The sequence below is a fragment of the Balaenoptera ricei genome, chromosome 6, assembly GCF_028023285.1.
Source record: "Balaenoptera ricei isolate mBalRic1 chromosome 6, mBalRic1.hap2, whole genome shotgun sequence".
Taxonomy (NCBI): domain Eukaryota; kingdom Metazoa; phylum Chordata; class Mammalia; order Artiodactyla; family Balaenopteridae; genus Balaenoptera; species Balaenoptera ricei.
In genome coordinates, this window is record NC_082644.1 from 9283065 (window position 1) to 9301677 (window position 18613).

The following is an 18613-nucleotide window of genomic DNA, read 5'->3' on the forward strand; positions in this document are numbered from 1 at the left end:
GCACATATGCACCTGAAGACCTATGCAAGAATCAGGAACAGAATTTAATCCAGACCTGCCATTGATGAAGCAGAAAGAATCTGCAGTAATAATTCAGGAATTTCCCTCCAGGCAGAATGGCCAGGAACTTTCCAACAGCCAGTCCTTAAGTATCCCATGGGAGCAGATGCAACAAGTTTCCTTGGTTACCCCAGGGTGAAACTTTCCCCAGGTTTTTGATTAACCCTTTAAAGTTCATCTTTCTGTGGATCTTCAAACTTTCTTGAGGTGGTGGAGTGGAAAAGCACAAGTGCTGGAACCGGATTTAAATCCTGTTTCTGTCTACTAGGTGTGTACCTTGGGTGAGTCAGCTAACCTTATTGGACCTCAGTTTCCTCCTCCATAAAATAAGGATGCTCATTTTACCTGCCTCAGGGTTTCTGTAAGATCGAATGAGTTAAAAGGGGGTTATTCATTCTACCTGCCTCAGGGTTGTTTGTATGATTAAATAAGTTAATGCATGTAGTTTCTTAGCAGGTCGCTGGCACACGATTAGGAATCAGTAAATGCTCTATTTTCCACCAGTCTCCTGGAGTGCAGAGAAAACTCTATAAGGAGGAGGGAGGTAGGTTGTCGGATGGCCCAGGAACCCAGACCTCCAGAATTAGGAGGATTTCCTCCTAAAAGGACTTGAACGTCCTAGGAGAGGTAGACAGACCAAGCCCTTTGGCTCCACCAAGCCACAGATGTCCCTGGAGAGGACAGTTTGTGACCTCAGGGAAGCCGCAGTTACTGGTTCTGGGTGACAACACAGAGGGCACAGTGGAGCCGGCCTTGGGTTCACAGCCTCCTCCTCCCTAGGGCGTGTGGGGCTTCCCCAGGGAGGGGGGCACACTGTCAGAAGCAAGGGGATGGACTCGGTACTTACGAGATCTCAGAGTGAAAGCAGTGAGCCGCCGAGACAATCCACCACTCGTTGATGATGGTGCCACCGCAGAAATGTTCATTTCTTGATTGAATACTCACCTGCCATGGAAACTCACCCACCTCAGCCTCCATTCCTCCTATGATTCTGGAAAACTGAGCTCCTCTCTCAAAAACGGGTCTTTCACCGCATTCTGGTAGAATGGAAGAGAAAGGAAGGGAAACGATGAAATACTTAGTCAATATCCATAGAAGACCCATAGGTAGCTATCATTATACCCATTCTAGAGATGGGGAAACTGAGGCTGGCCCAGTAAAGCACCCTTAGAAACACGAGTAAGCCAACAGATGCTTCACATCTGTTGGAACGTGTTTGGAAGTGTTGGCTCTGTCTCCTTTCCAGACAGGCAAGTCACTTTGCCGAGCTTGTTTCTGCTCTCATCTGAGAGAAATCAGAGGAAAATACTTGGCCAGGGCCAACCTGGAGTGACTGGTAGAATAATGCCTCTGTTGCCAAAAAATGTCCACGTCCTAATGGACCATGCCCTGGAATTCGTGAATATGTTACCTTACAAGGCAAAGGGGACTTTGCAGATGGAATTAAGGTTGCTAATCAGCTGACCTTAAAATGGGGAGATTGTCCTGGATAATCTGAGTGGACCCAATGTAATCACATGGGTCCTTAAAAGTGGTAGAGGGAAGCAGAAGAAGAGAGATGTGACTGCAGAAGAAAGGCACTGAGAGATGCAATATTGCTGGCTTTGACGATGGAGGAAGGGGCCACAAGCCAAGGTATACGGATGATCTCTAGAAGCTGGAAAAGGCAAGTTAACAGGCTCTTCCCTAGAGCTTCCGATAGGAACGCAGTCCTGCTGACACCCTGATCTTAGCCCAGGGAGACCCACGTGGGAGTTCTGTCCTACAGAACTGTAAGATAAGAAGTTTGTGTTGTTTAAGTCACTGAGTTTGTGGTAGTTTGTTACAGCAGCAAGAGGAAACTAATACACACAGGAAACCAGAAGGGTGGCCCAGAGAGGGCCTGAACCTACAGGAAGCCCTGAGCTATTCTAGGTTAGAACATTCTGTTCCAGGCAGAGCAGCTCTGTTTCCTGGAAGGCTGAGAACAAAGGCTGCAGCTGCCTGTTTGGAAGAGAAACCTGCCTTCTGGACCGAGTTCAGATCCAACCCCTCACCCCGAGGAGGAGGAGACACTCTTAGTATTTTCTGACTTGAATGTGGTCTTGTTCTGGAACAAAGAATGAGCTTGATTCTAACGAGCCCAAGACCCCCTCCTCTCTCTTTCTAGAGGCTACTTTTCCAAATACCCACTCAACAGAGGTTTTGAGGACTTTGTAGTATGGGTTGGAGGGACCCAGTGGTGGTTATTTTTAGTTAAAAAAAAAAAATGGAGTGAAAATGTATCAATATGTGTCCATAGCCTTCAGCTGTCAGTAACATATAGAGGCTCTTTCCAGGACTTTTGGGTCTGCACTTCCTCCTTTATTTACCAAACACATATAGTCTTACCATGTGTCTGGGCACCATTATATGCTCTGGAGTCGCAAAGCCTGAGTCTGAATCCTGGCTCTGTTGCTTATCTGCTGAATGATTTAGGGTAAACGACTTATTCTTGTTTATCATCCCTTTCTTTATTCCCCAAATAGGCAGAAGATAATACTTACCCTACAGAACAGATGCACAGATGTACAGAACAGATAACGGGTGTTGAAGTGCCCAACACAGAGTAAACCCTCAAGCCACATTAGCTGTCAGAATTTCTCATGTCACCTTGCACCAAGGGCCCCCTTTCCTTGGTCTTGAGAACAACCCACATCACCAGCGTGGAACCATGCAGACATATAGACTAACGCTGGAACACAAAGCCCTAAGCAGTGACGGAGGCAGTGCCAAAACGGTAAGCAGAGATGCAAGCCATCGGGGGTACTTGGACCTGCTCGCAGAGAGGCCAGCTTTGCCGATTCTCTGCCCACACCACGCACCAGCCCCCACCCACTCCGTGTGGCCAAGCCCGGGCCGGAATGAGGGAAGCCGGGGACATGGGCTGTGTTCTTTCCACGAGGCCGAGGGCAGGGAGGGAAATGCGGGCCCTGGAGTCACACTGGGGCCAGTCCCCGCTCCCCCATTTCCCTGCTGCGAGGCTCTGGACCAATCCTCACCCTCCCTGAGGTGCGGAGCTCCTTACCCACGTGTGGGGCCAGGAGTGGAGAGCCCACTGGGGTAGTGTGGGCATCTAACGGGGGAAAGTACCTGACCCGTAACAGCTTCCTTTCCACTTCAGCCACCTGCCACCCCCCACGAGAGAGAAACAACCCATCAGGAGCTGCGAGGAGCTGCCGTGGAGCACAGGTACCCCCGGCCCACCCCCACCCCACCTCCCATGCACATGGATGTCCTGGGCACCTGCTCAGCATCTGAGTTTCCGGACCGATGCTCAGCTCATTCTGGGCCCGTGCTTCGCTGCGCTCCACTATTCATTCAAGGATAAAGTCTCGGGTTTCAAAACCAAAACTTAAGGTCAGACAGGTTGAACTTGGGGCTGGGGCAAGGGAAGTGGTTTCCAGGAGGGGTGTGTGGGGAACAGGAAGCCACAACTCCTGTGAGCCGGCCTCTTAGTGGCCCATTAGCTGATTCATGGGATCGTCCAGGCCTCTGTCCCTGGGCCCCTCAGGCTCAGCCCCGGCGGGATGGAAGGGAGAGAGCAGGGCCAGGGTCGCGCCCAGCCCCGCCTGGAGAGCCACTCGGGCCCGGGCAGGCGTCCGCTTACCCAGATGTGCGTCCCTGGCCTGGGTCATGAGCAGCAAAAGGGACCACAGGAGCATGGCCCTGGGCATGACTGTTGGCCTGGGAGGTGACGGAAGCCGGGGCAGAGGGGAATGACTCTGACGGGGCCTCCCCCTTACAGCCAGCCCTGCCGGTGATGTCACAATGCGCTGGGGGTCTGAGAACGCAGACTGAGTCATGCAGGCTTCTCTTCTGGCCGTTCTGCTCCGAGATGGGCCCCATCCCTGACGCCTCCTTGGCTGAGGTTCCCTTCCTAACCTGGGCACGGCCTGCGCTTCACGAGTCCTCAGTGGGCAACTTGCTGTGGCCCCCTCACACCCCGTGTTTCTTAAGGCTCAGATGCCTGCTCTTCCACAGGGCCTGTTCTGTCAGGGGTCCCCTGTGAACGTGCACAGAAGGCCTGCGCGAGGGGCTGCCGGGTGCGATCCTTGGGAACAGGGAGGTGGGCCAGGAGGCCCGGAGGCCTGCGCAGCCTGAACGGCCGTCAGGCCAGGTGCCAGGTTCTCTGCTCAGGCCTCTGATCTGGGCCGCAGGCGCGGACCCGAAGGCTGGGTTCAGAGGCCCTGGCCTCCCCGCATACTCAGCCCAGCAGGCAACAATCCCTGCTCCCACCCTGTCTGGGTTTATTCCACGTGGCCCCCAAATCTCCAGATAGGCCCCTGTCCATTTCTAAAGATGGAAAGATCAGACTCAGAGATGCAAGTGCCCAGCCCAAGTCTTCCCCTTATGTCAGCGGCTTAGCCATGGGATCTGGACCTTACTATATAGCGGGTTTTTTTTGGACACTTTTAGTGCACAGACTTGGGTGGACTCTACCCAAGCACCCTTAGTAACGCCTTCCTGGCCACTGGCCAGGCCCAATGGTTAGAAGTGAATCATGTGCTAATTCAGCTCCCAAAGTGACCGCTGGTCATTTTCTAGACTTGCTTTGTCTACTCTGCCCAGCCTCACGTCCTCGGTTTTCTCCTCTGCAGAAAAGGAAAAATAATGCTCACAGTAAAGTTGCTGTGAAGCTCAAGACAAGATCATATGATTTGGGTGGTGGGCCCTCTTTACTACACCAAGGCTGTGGCTCCAGCTACCTTCTGGGAGGAGAAATTCCAGGACGTGTGACTTACACTTTCTCCAAGATCGGGAGAAAGCAGCGTCCAGGTGTTCAACCCTGAGTGGTGGGCCAAGGCCTGGTGTGCAGCTTTCCCCACCTGTTCTGAATAATACCTCATGGGCCTTGGCCTTGATCAAGGGCTAAGCCTTTCTCTACTGGCATAGGGAAATGTCCCCAAGCACATTGCATCACCTGGCCCCGGTTTTGCCCCGAGAAGCTCTGAGTTTTCCCTCCGCTCTTCCTTTGGACTCAGCGCTCTCCCTCCCTTGGACGTGTTACCCACACCCTGAATGCTGGCGGCTTTCTTTGCTCGGGTTCTGGGGGTGGGGTGTGGAGGGAAGGAGGAGCCTGGGCCCCATGTCTGATCGGGAGAATAGAGGATGATTGATGGGCACGTCCACCCTAAACTGCTGCCCATTTTCTATGAAAGTATCTGGACAGAATCATCTCTGTCTCATCTCTAGGAAGATGCATTCCTTCTGGGTCTGTGTCCTTCCTATTGACATGACGTGAGCCCTGTCTATTGCGAAGCACTCATTCGCTGCCCCACATTTTTTGGCTGAGCTTCTTCACAGTAACAGTGGATCACACCATGTCTGAGCTGGTGGAGGGACCGACCAGCGGGGCCAGAGCCACCGTGCACAGCCCCAGAGGCCGCCATTCCTGTAGACTCCAATGGCAATGGCTCTCCCTGGAACTGGGCAAACATGGCCCGAGTATGGAGAGAAACTTTAGGAATGTAAGGAATCTATAGAAATCCAAAGAGGAAAGCAGGTACATGGTGACATAGGTTGCACAGGGACACTGCCTGCCTGACGCTCCAGAATTCCCCAGGGTGGCTTTATCGAGGTGACTTTATTTTCCACAGTCCTAGCCGGCAGAGCTCTAACTTTGGTGTGCAGCCCGGGGAGCTTGTTTGGTACAGATTCGGGTTGCCAGATTTAGCAAATAAAAATACAGGTTGCCTGGGACCTCCCTGGTGGCGCAGTGGTTAAGACTCCGAGCTCCCAATGCCAGGAGCCCGGGTTTGATCCCTGGTCAGGGAAATCGATCCCACATGCATGCCACAACTAAAGAGCTCGTGTGCCACAAATAAGGAGCCCGCCTGCCGCAATTAAGAACCAGCGCAACCAAATAAGTAATAAATAAATATATTTTTAAAAAGAGTTAAAAAAATACAGGTTGCCCAACTGATTTTGAATTTCAGATAAAGAACAAATATTTTTAGTACACATGTACCCCATGCAATGTTTGAGACATTCTTATACTAAAAAAAAAAATCATTGTTTACCTGAAATTCAAGTGTACCTGGCATCCTGTATTTTAGCTGGTGACCCCAGTGTTGATTTCCAGGCTTCACCCTTCAGACTCTGATCCAGTGGATTGGGGAGGGCAGGGAGCCAGGTCTCAGCACTTTAACAGCTGCTTCCAGATTATTCCAGGACAGAGCCTTCTGGAGCACCTGGAGAAATGTCAGTTAGGCCAAAGGTAGAGGGCTTCCTGGGATCCCTGGGAAGCTGGGGACTGGAGTCTGACTCCAGTCAGACTGGAGTGGCCCATAAGCTGATTCGTGGGATCGTCCAGGCCTCTGGCCCTCAGCCCCTCAGGCTCAGCCCTGGCGGGATGGAAGGGAGAGAGCAAGGCCAGGGTCGCGCCCGGCCCCGCGGGCTTCTCATTGCGGTGGCTTCTCTTGTTGCGGAGCACGGGCTCTAGGCGCGCGGGCTCAGTAGCTGTGGCTCGCGGGCTCTAGAGCGCAGGCTCAGTAGTTGTGGCGCACGGGCTTAGTTGTTCCGTGGCATGTGGGATCTTCCCGGACCAGGGCTCGAACCCGTGTCCCCTGCACTGGCAGGCGGATTCTTTTTTTTTTCTTTTTTTAAACATCTTTATTGGAGTATATTTGCTTTACAATCGTATGTTAGTTTCTGCTTTATAACAAAGTGAATCAGCTATTCATATACATATATCCCCATATCTCTTCCTTCTTGAGTCTCCTTCCCACCCTCCCTATCCCACCCCCTCTAGGTGGTCACTAAGCACCGAGCTGATCTCCCTGTGCTATGCGGCTGCTTCCCACTAGCTATCTATTTTACATTTGGTAGTGTATATATGTCCATGCCACTCTCTCACTTCGTCCCAGCTTACCCTTCCCCCTCCCCGCGTCCTCAAGTCCATTCTCTACATCTGTGTATTTATTCCTGACCTGCCCCTAGGTTCTTCATAACCGTTTTTTTTTTTTTTTAGATTCCATATATATGTGTTAGCATACGGTATTTGTTTTTCTCTTTCTGACTTACTTCACTCTGTATGACAGACTCTAGGTCCATCCACCTCACTACAAATAACTCAATTTCGTTTCTTTTTATGGCTGAGTAATATTCCATTGTATATATGTGCCACATCTTCTTTATCCATTCATCTGTCGATGGACACTTAGGTTGCTTCCATGTCCTGGCTATTGTAAATAGAGCTGCAGTGAACATTGTGGTACATGACTCTTTTTGAATTATGGTTTTCTCAGGGTATATGCCCAGTAGTGGGATTGCTGGGTCGTATGGTAGTTCTATTTTTAGTTTTTTAAGGAACCTCCATACTGTTCTCCATAGTGGCTGTATCAGTTTACATTCCCACCAACAGTGCAAGAGGGTTCCCTTTTCTCCACACCCTCTCCAGCATTTATTGTTTGTAGACTTTTTGATGATGGCCATTCTGACCAGTGAGGTGATACCTCATTGTAGTTTTGATTTGCATTTCTCTAATGATTAGTGATGTTGAGCATCCTTTCATGTGTTTGTTGGCAATCTATATATCTTCTTTGGAGAAATGTCTATTTAGGTCTTCTGCCCATTTTTGGATTGGGTTGTTTGTTTTTTTGATATTGAGCTGCATGAGCTGCTTGTATATTTTGGAAATTAATCCTTTGTCAGTTGCTTCATCTGCAAATATTTTCTCCCATTCTGAGGGTTGTCTTTTCATCTTGTTTATGGTTTCCCTTGCTGGCGGGCGGATTCTTAACCACTGAGCCGCCAGGGAAGACAGGGGATGTGTTCATTTCTTCTTTCTTGCAGCCATCCACAGGTGGACAGGGTCCGGGTGTTTCCCTGAACAAAGGCACTTTGGTTTAACGTTCAGGCGGAGGGGCAGGGTTCCCTGAGGCTGGCCATTATGTATAGACAGTATCCTTTTAGTGAACAAAAGCAGTGGAAAGCAAAGGTTAAAGGAAAAGAAACAGATCCAACATGTAGTCTGATTTGGCTCTTCCCTGTTACACACCTTCCCCTGACTTTGATCCCTGGCAGGAGCAAAAGAGCAGCTTGAGCAGGGGGAGGGTGAGCAGAGCCAGAGGTGAGGGGAGACCCAGGCCCTACCCCGGCCCAGGCCCTACCCCGACCCAGGCCCTAACCCCGCCCAGGCCGTAACCCGGCCCAGGCCCTAACCCGACCCAGGCCCTAACCGGACCCAGGCCCTAACCCGACCCAGGCCCTAACCGGACCCAGGCCCTAACCCGACCCAGGCCCTAACCCCGCCCAGGCCGTAACCCGGCCCAGGCCCTAACCCGACCCAGGCCCTAACCGGACCCAGGCCCTAACCCGACCCAGGCCCTAACCGGACCCAGGCCCTAACCCGACCCAGGCCCTAACCGGACCCAGGCCCTAACCCGACCCAGGCCCTAACCGGACCCAGGCCCTAACCCGACCCAGGCCCTAACCCGACCCAGGCCCTAACCGGACCCAGGCCCTAACCCCGCCCAGGCCCTAACCCGACCCAGGCCCGGGGGAGGTTTGATTTAGAGTCAGGCTCAGCGCCCCCCCGAGCGTGATGAGGGCTTGGAGGCTCTAATTCCTAAACTGAAACCTGGTTTGGGACTCAAGTGACTGCAGGTCTACGATCTAAGGATAAGCCGAGGGTGTCCCTGGGGCTTTTCCATCTGGGCAGGACAAATCGTCACCGCCCCGTGGAGCTGCAAAGCCAGCGGGAGGCAAGACGCACGTGCATTTCCATCACGTGCCTCGGTGCCTCCACGGCCCACCCGTAACGTCATCGTTTCTCCATTTACAGCCGTTTGCGGAACAGCGACCGTGGAAGTCTGACTCTATCTTACAAGCCAGGGCAAGTCACTCAGGGAGGCAGACGCCTGGTACGACGGCGTGCCCACGCATCCCCACCGCCCGGCGCTCACCACGGAAGTGATGAAGGTGAAAGGAGTGTCTTCTGTTGTTCATAAGGAGCCCCTTTCGACCCCACCTGAGTTTGTGTTAACGAGGTGACTTTTGAAAAGCCCCAAGGATGGGGGCTGGTTGCCAGGGTGACCAACCCCCTGATGAGAGGGTTGGACCTTTCAGCCCCACCCCCTGAGCTCTGGGGGAGGCGAGAGGGGCTGGAGGTTGAGTTAATCACCAATGACAAGTGATTTAACCGATTATGGCTGTGTAATGAAGCCGCCATAAAACCCCAACTGAAAGGGTTCTGAGCGCGTCCGGGTTGGTGAGCACGCGGAACGGGGGATGGCACGCTTGGAAGGGGCACGGCCGCTCTGCACCCCTCCCCCACACCCTGCCCTGCACATCTCCTCCGTCTGGCTGTGCCTGAGTTGGCTCCTTTTAACAAACTGGTAGTAGTAAATACAGCACTTTCCTGAATTCTGTGAGCCATTCTAGCAAATTAGCAAACCTGAGGAGGGGGTCGTGGGAGCCCCTGATCTATAGCCAGTTGGTTAGAAGTCTAGGTGACAACCTAGGCTTCCAGTCGGCATCTGAAGTGAGGGTGGTCTTGTGGGGCTGAGCCGGTGACCCGTGGGGTCTGCACGGACCTCAGGCGGGCAGCGTCAGAATTGAGTTAAACTGTAGGGCACCCCGTCAGTGCCCACCGGAAATTGGAGAAGAGCTCGGCGTGGAAAAACCCACACATCGGGTGTCAGGCGCTTCCTGACTCCTTCCCCCGCCCATCGGTGCACGGCTCGCACTTAGTTCCCTGAACAGGGATCGAACCCGTGCCGCCTGCAGTGGAAGCGTGGAGTCTTAACCACTGGACCCCCAGGGAAGTGCCTGGTGTCAGAAGTTTTGTGGGAGTAGAGGAAAGCAGGAGTGTTCCCTTCGCATGTAGATAACAGTGTGTACATCCTTCACTCAATCCTCCAAACAGTCATTCTTTGGACAACAGGGGATGTTGTGAACGAGAAGAGACGGGGTATGGGTGGAGAGGAAGGGGGGTCAGAGCAGAGGGAGGGCATTTTGGGGGGGGCTCTCGTTTATTTAGAAGGTTTTAAGATGGGGATGACTAAAACAGAGAGGTGAGGAAGATGTGGAAGAGGGTGAAGAGGGGCGGGGGTTGAGTATGTGATTGATAGCATCAGATTCCCGCGCCTGTGGGAGTGATAGGGACAGAGTAAAGGGACAAATTAGGCAATTAAATAGTTAATCCCACTAGGGGATTGTAAGTAAAGAAAAAAGTATGGGAGATCCCTGTAAGTTAATGATCACTCAAGAAAGCAGGTTTGCTTAACCGCAAAACCAAGCAGGCCTGCTTAGCAACAAAACCCATGCAGCAGAAGCATGAGAGAAGCCCCAAAACAATAAAACAATGGTGGCATGGGACCCACATCCTGCCCAGTGAGCTCAGTAAGTCAATGATCCCTAGGACATGCTCTCTGCACACATAAAAAACAGTACTTTATGGAAAGGTGACATTTCAAAGTGAAAGACCTGAAATAATTTTTCCATAGTGCCATGACAGTCCTAGCTTGACCAGGTAGGGACAAGAAAACTCCCCTGCCCAATCTGCAGGAGGAGCTGATGATGGACGCGTGATGTCTACTCAAGAATGAGGAAGAAGGTGGTCTTTTCACCCTCCCCACTTTTCCTTTGATTACAAAACTGTAGCCCACTAAGTTCTCAGGGCGCGGCACCTTCTCGCCCACCCGCTTGTAAGCCTCACAAGCGTCCTATTCTAATAAATCACTGCTTATCTATCACTTTGACTCTCGCTGAATTCTTTCTGCACTGAGACATAAAGGACCGGGCTCTTCAGAGAGCCCCGGAAACAACACCTATCAGTTTCAGCAGGATTGAGAGATTTAGAGGACACAGGGAGGGATTTCCCTTAATCAGGAGGCATTGCTCCTCTTTGGAACATTCTAGTACCATTTTCCACACCAACACCAGCTCCTGATTTTCCTCCAGCACTTCTGGTAATTTCCAGCCTCCTTTTCCAGCTCTGCTTCCTGGACATGGTCATAAATGTCGGCAGTTCTTCCAGGCTCAGCCCGAGGCCCTTTTTGCTGTTCTGTCCACACATTCTCTGTGGACAAGCTCATCCAATCCTGTGATCTCAACAGACTGATGGCTTTCCAGTGTCTACTTCTACCCCCAAACCTTCAGAACTGTATGTGTATCTGCCTACTCACCCTGTGTAGCTTAATAATCACAGTACTTCTATATTCAGCCTCCTCTGTCTCTCTCAATTACATCTGTTTCTTGGTAACTCCACTGTTTTGGGCTGAATTGTGTCTCCCTTAAAATTCTCATGTTGAAGTCCCAATGCTCAGTACCTCAGAATGTAACCATATTTGGAAATAGGATCTTTAAAGAGTTGATTAAGTTAAAATGAGGTCCTCAGGGTGGGGCCCTAATCCAATATGATTGGCATCCTTATAAGAAGAGGAAGAGGGACTTCCCTGTAGGTCCAGTGGTAAAGACTTCGCCTTCCAATGCAGGGGGTGTGGATTTGATCCCTGGTCAGGAAACTAAGATCCCACATGCCTCGCAACCAAAAAAACCAGAACATAAAACAGAAGCAATATTGTAACAAATTCAATAAAAACTTTTAAAATGGTCCACATCAAAAAAACAAAACAAAACAAAACTTAAAAAAAAGAGGAAGAGACACCAGGAGTGTACCCTGCACAGAGAGATGACCATGTGAAGAGGCAGCAAGAGGTGGCCGTCTGGAAGCCAAGGGGAAAGGCCTGGAACAGAGCCTTCCACTGTGGCCCTCAGAGGAAACCAACACTGCTGGCACCTTGAGCTGGGACTTCTCATCCTCCAGAACTGGGAAATTTCTGTTAAGTTGCCTAGACTGTGGTACTTTGTTATGGCAGCCTTGGCAAACTACCTGTCCTCTTTCCTACTTGAGGCCATCACCATCTTTCATCTGTATTATTGGAGCCACTTCCTAAATGACAGTCTCTTTTCTAGTTTTATCCTCTTTAAAATAATCTCCCAGAGTAATCTTTTAATGCACATGTGTCTGTATGACCTGCTTTGATTCCACTGCTCTCCCCATTAACCTCATAATAAAGTCCAAGTCTCCTAACAAGTCATAGCAGGCTTTGAGATCTGGTTCCAGAGAATACGACAACTCACCCAAAGACCCAAAGCTCTTTAACGCCCAAGCAGACACTAGAACACATGGCTCTTCAAGAGGCTCAGAGTTATGCTGGGAGGGGTGGGTACAGACAAGAGTGCCTGATACGGTGCCCCTTTAGTCCCCGCTGCAGAGAGAATGCAGACAGGGGAGGATTGGGCTGTGCGGACGCCACTGAGCCAGGCTGCCCTTTGTCCCCTGCTTCCTCTCTAACCCTGGGCTTACTGTGATGTCACCCAGGACCAGCTCTGCCATGCATTTGTGATGGCCCCCACTGAAGCAGCTGCAGCTGGCATTTTGTCAGCTTTGGCTAGAGGCCCAGGTTGGGAAATTCTGGACTGGAATGAAAAGAAAATGCTGCAGCTTCTAATTCCACTGCTCATGGCGCTCAAGGGACGTGCCCAGGAAGCTCCAGGTCTGTGCCAGTCTAAGCCAGAGTGGAGGATGGGGAGAAGCCTGCAACCTCTTACCTGGCTCCTATAGAGTTGATTTAGAGGCCCAAGGGGGTGCTAAGTCAGAGCAAATGGCTCAGGAAATGAGGAGAGTACAGTTGATTAATCGAAGAAGATGTATTGGGCTCAGTGAACATGCCAGTTAAAATGACCCCCCAGTGTCTGGACCCAGAGTTCTGGAAGAACAGGGGACTTGGAGCAACAATTAGCAAATGCTTTTGCTTCTCCAGTCTCCACTGCCCTCCTTGTAAACACATTAAGGATCTTTCTGGGCTCAATACTCTGGGAGAAGCAGCAGAGTTGTGGTAGAATAAGGGTCTTATTAATTTGGAGCACCTTATTAGACTATGTAATCTCATAAAGTGGGAAAAGTTTAAAGGGCTATTGTGGGGAGCAAACGAGTTAACACAGCAGTTTCCAAAGCACGTTCTGTTAGAAACTGCATAGCAAAAAAGCTCTAAGATTAGACAAAATTTGGAAATGCTCTTTTCAGTACTTTTCCTTGGAGTCACGGTGGATATCCACATGTTAAAGGTTCCGAGAAATCTCACAGTGAGAAAGTGGTTTAATTTTATTTAATCCAGTATTTCTGAAATGTATCTGCCCACAAGGCTACCCTTTACCCTAACTCCCAGCCTTATAAATAAGTAACATTTTCTATTTATCCTTTTGAGAATGACCTGTTTGTATAGTTTTCCCATCATTTCTATTTGAGTGGGTATCGTAAGTCAATTGGCAGAACCTTTTTGATTTTAATGATATTAGCCCTTTGTCTCTTATGTGTGCTACAAAATCTTTTCTCCTAATTCTTTAATACTCTTCCAATTCTATTTTGGACTAAACAAATCTTAAATTTATGTTAGAAGTTCAGCAATATTTTTACTTATGGTTCTTGGCTTTTATTTGATGTCTTAGAAGGACCTCTTCATTCCAAAATTATAAACACAATCAGACCTGTAGCAGAGTGTAAGCTCTGAAATTAGACTGTCTGCTTTCTAATTACTTTTCCTCCAAGTACTTGCTATGGGACCTTAGAAGGAGTTTCTAAATACTCTGCATTTCAGTTTCCCCATCTGTAAAATGGCCATATTAGGGTTATTGTGAGGGTTAAATATGCACAAAGCTCAGAGGACAGTGCCAGACACTGTAAATACCAAAAATTTGTTAGCTGTTATTATTCCTAAATGTTTATGATTTTACTTCTTAAATTTACATTTCCCCATCCCAAGTTGATATTATCGTATGTTATTTCCAAAAAGTTTTATTTTCATCTTTTACATTTAGATTTACAATTCGTTTGGTTTCAAATTTTGTATACAATATAAGGTAGAGTTCAAGATTAACTTTTTTTCTTTTTTTTAAAGAAAGTAACTGTAAAGAACCCCCATTAGGTTATCAGTGGATTTCTCAGAAGAAACTCTACAGGCCCGGAGAGAGTGAAGTGACATAGTCGAAGTGTCGTAAGATAAAATATGCCAGCAAAGAATACTTTATCTGCCAAAGTTATCCTTTAGATATGAAGGTGAAATAAAGGTTTTCCCAGAAAAACAAAGGCTAAGGGAGTTCACCACCATTTGACCCGCCTTGCAAGAAATGCTAAAGGTTCTTTGTGCTGAAATAAAGAGATGCTACTTAGTGACATAAAAGTAAATGAAAGCACACAATACTCTAGCAAAGGTGAAAAATAGTCTGAATTAGAAAACTCTAACTCTATATGAGAATGGTTGTTAACCACTTATAGTATAAGGGCTAAAGGAAAAAAGCATTAAACATAACTATAGGTACTAACATTTCTCAACGAATTCACAGGACAAAAAAAGGTAAATTGTGACATCAAAAATATAAAAGTCAAGGAGTAAAAGAGTGGAAACTTTATAGGCAAATGAAGATTAGGAGCTATCAGCATAAAAAGGACTGTTTTATCTAAGAGATGTTTTATGTAAGCCACATGGTAATCACAAAGCAAAAGTCCCAAAAGTAGAATCCCAAAGCATAAAAAAAGGGGAGACTGAGCAAATCACCATGGAAAACTACCACTTTACAAAGGTAGATAGAAACGAGGGAAAAAGAATGAAGATACAAAATAACCAGAAGGCAAACAATAAGATGACAGTAGTCAGTCCTTACATATCAATAAACACTCCAAATATAAATGGATTGAATTCACCAATCAAAAATCACAGAGTAGTGGGATGAATGAAAATAAAACCAAGATCCAACTATGTGCCGCCTATAGGAGACTCATTTCAGCTCAAAGGCTGAAAGTGAAGAGACAGAAAAGGATATTTCATGCAAGTGGAAACAAAAGGAAAGTGAGGGTACTCATATCAGAAAAAAATAGATTTCAAGCCAAAAACAATAACAAAAGGCAAAGAATATAGTTTTGTTTTTTAAACACGTTTAATTTAATTCAATTCAATTTAATTTATTACTGATACATTGAAGTTTGAATCCAGCATCACACTATTTGTGGCATCTCCTCCACATTTCTTTTCCATTTCTCTCTCCGGTTTTGTGTGCATGTGTGTGTGTGTGTGTGTGTGTGTGTGTGTGTGTGTGTTTTGGGGAAGTTGAATAAGATTACCTCTGTTACTTATTATCTATGTAATTATGTTAACAGTTAAAAATACACTCCAAAAACGTTTTCTTCTTCACCTCTGTCCCTCACATCCATGATACTCAAATTGTCATGTGTCATGTATGTGAAGCTTCTGCACCATATATTACTGCCTAGTATGTTATAGCAGCTCTTGAGGGATGAAATTTGTGGTTATTATTCCACATGTACACTTACTTGCAGCCTGGCTTACTTCTGATGCACCCTTATTTCTAGGGTGCAGACCATTAAACTCCTAACTAAAGCCACGGAATTCATGAGGTCCCTTGCCATTGATGGGTCCTGGGGTCCCCCTCCTCACTCTGCAAGGCTGTCAGAAGTACCGCCCAGCCTGTCAGATGACTCTCCACAAATGGTGCCCACAAATTTGTTTCTCTTCCTGAATATTGGCCCATAACTCTTCACTAACTTTGCTGTCTAGTGCTTTCAAGCAAGTGATATTTTAACACTTTTATTTATCCTCAGCAAGAAAGTTGGTCCAAATTTCCTAGTCCATCTAACTGGTTTTAATTTTTCAATGCTATTATGTGTCTTTATTTTTTCTTTGTCTCTGCTAGTTCCTTTTTACTTCGTCCTTTTCTCTTATTTCATAGTGTTCCACGTTTTCTTTAATGTCCTTGCATGATACACCTCTAACCTGTTTCTTCCCTCCTGGTAATAGCTAAACAAATATATTATTCATGTGTATTTTGTACATTCTGTTTCTCTTTTTTTGTAATATTTTTGCATGGTTTTAAAAAATTTATTTATTTATTTATGGCTGCGTTGGGTCTTCGTTGCTGCGTGCAGGCTTTCTCCAGTTGCGGCGAGCGGGGGCCACTCCCTGCGGTGCGCGGGCCTCTCACTGCGGTGGCTTCTCTTGTTGCGGAGCATGGGCTCCAGGCGTGCGGGCTTCAGTAGTTGTGGCTCATGGGCCCAGCTGCTCTACGGCATATGGGATCCTCCCAGACCAGGGCTTGAACCCTTGTCCCCTGCATTGGCAGGCAGATTCTTAACCACTGCGCCACCAGGGAAGCCCTTTTGCATGGTGTTTATATATTCTTGCTGGTTTGCTTTTAACTTGGGGCCAGTTGCAGCAGACCTGCCTTCCACCTTATACTGTATAGATAGAAACTCATTACTGCCTTTCCCTTTTTATATAAGCCTTTCCATAATCTTTTCTCTTTACCCAGAGGGCTGGATATTGATAATTTATAATATCTGTTCAGTCTGCCTGAAGAGAGTGGTGAGGGACTTGGGATCACGACCAGTCTAGATCTGGAGATATTTTATTGGATGCTTTCCCTCTGAAGGGGGCCAGGGCAGGGGGTGAAGTTCCAACAGCTCAGATAAAATCTTTTCATGTGTAGGGGTAGCCTTGGATTTCAGGAAGTTCTTTCCTTTTTGTGGTAATCTTCTTGGAACTCAATGCCTTTCTTACTTCCGGAGTTGGAATGTATTTTTTCTCTGCAAAGATAGCTCTAGTACCTGCTGTGAAGCTTAGTTGCCGCTGACCATTAAGAAGACATGCCAGGGACTTCCCTGGCGGTCCAGTGGTTAAGACTCCATGCTTCCACTGCACGAGGCTCGGGTTCGATCCCTGGCCGGGGAACTAAGATCCCACATGCCCCATGGTGCAGCCAAAAAAAAAAAAAGCCATGTCAAAGGTGGGTGAAGGAAGTATCATATGGTTGGTTGTCATCTCTAGACTGTTCCAGGAGAGGTCAAGTAGCTCAAAAGAAGCAGCTCCCTGTCCTTGCCTTCTCTTGCCTGGGCCACAGGCTCTTGCCCTCTGATCTGTGGATAGCAGTGGGATTCTGTGGATTTCTTTTCACTTTGTTTACAGTATTCTGCACCGTGAGGAACTCTAGAATAGGCTGTGTATATTATTTCTCAGTGTCTTCTTTCATTCTGATAAAATTATAAGGCCATAGTCTGAATATCCTCAGTTTGCTGCGTGAGTATATTGTGTGAGTGAGTATGTATGAATGTATTTATAAGCCATCTTTCCTCCAAATTATTTTACAGTTATTTTACAGTTCCAACAAAGCAACAGGAATATTACATCTTAAAACTCAAACCACAAACCCAATTTTATTTGAAACTACTGAGTTTTCCTGAAAATATCTAAATATATTAACAAAGAGGCCGAGTAATCCAGCAGAATGGTGGTGGAGCCATGATAAATGAGCATTTGCATAAGGGAAGTGGAATAGAGATGCATTCCGGGGCCTGAAAACAATTGGGGATGGGTTTCAGGCTGATGCATCATGGAAAATGCACAGCCAATGGAAATCCTTGATGGCAAAGTCTCCTAGGATTTTATGCTCGTAAGGCAGAAAAGTAACAATGAGTTCTCATGGAGTCTAGTGTGAGGAAGATATATAAAGTGTATGTTAGAATAGAGAGGTTGCATATTTCAGTACGAAGGGCTGTGTCCTGAGAAGCAACCCTGAAACAAGAATCCCAAGTGCTACAGTGGCCAGAACTGTGTACTGAAGGCCAATTTTCAGTGATTCTAGAACCAGAATGCCTGGCTTCAATTCCTGGTTCTAGCGCTTACTAGCTGTGTGGCCGTGAGAAAGTTACTTTACCTCTCTGTGCCTCAGTTACTTCTTCTGTGAAATGAAGATAATAATATATAGAACCCAACTCACGAGTGAGAATTAAAGGAGTTAATATGTATAATATAAAGGACTTAGAACAGTGTCTAGTCCACAGAAAGTGTTAGCTGTTACTCTTGTAATGACCAGGTCTCTAGGCTCCTTGAAGAAGAGGCTGGGCTAGATTTGATGGCTAGTCTATGTGGAAGGACTAGCATTGAACTAGAAATGAGTAGACCTGGGTTTGAAGCCCAAATTTGCTACTAAGGTCATACATATATCTAGTTGCTTTTCAATAAGTATTTCTTAAATGAAGGAATGAATGAATAATTGATAGATCTTCACCACTATTCCAAGTTTAACCAGTTCAAGAGAGAGAGTACAGGATGTTTCCAAGGTTCATGGCTACCAAACTAAGACTTTCTGATTCGATTCCCTAAACCAGATGTCCAGAGCACAACTTGAAGATCTAAAAAGCTAAGATTGAGATAAATAACAGAAAATACTAAACAAAATCATGGGTAGTGAACCCTTGTACAGAATTCCTCCAAAAGGTTGTATAAGCTGAAATTATAAAGTGCTCAAAACATTTAGGAAATGTATAGCATTTTTGTTCACTCATTTATTCAACAAACATCTATTGAATTCTTAACACGTTCAAAGACTGTGCTAAATATTAGCAACGCAAAGATGGCAAGATATGGCTTATATCCACCACATATTTATAGTCCAGTCAGGGAGACATGTCAACAGGTAATTAACACAATGTGGTCAGTGCCCTTTTGAAGCATTT

The 18613-nt window shown here is 47.4% G+C and overlaps 1 protein-coding gene across 5 annotated transcripts in view; it reads right to left on the bottom strand.

The window, feature by feature from the left end:
- PRSS55 (serine protease 55) overlaps positions 1 to 18613 on the bottom strand; it is a 61573-nt gene that overhangs the window by 12279 nt on the left and 30681 nt on the right. For all 5 annotated transcript variants that reach the window (XM_059926803.1, XM_059926799.1, XM_059926800.1 and 2 more), the window contains one exon: positions 908 to 1097. In XM_059926803.1, the coding sequence (XP_059782786.1) occupies positions 908 to 1097 (190 nt within the window). The remainder of the gene's footprint in view (positions 1 to 907; positions 1098 to 18613) is intronic.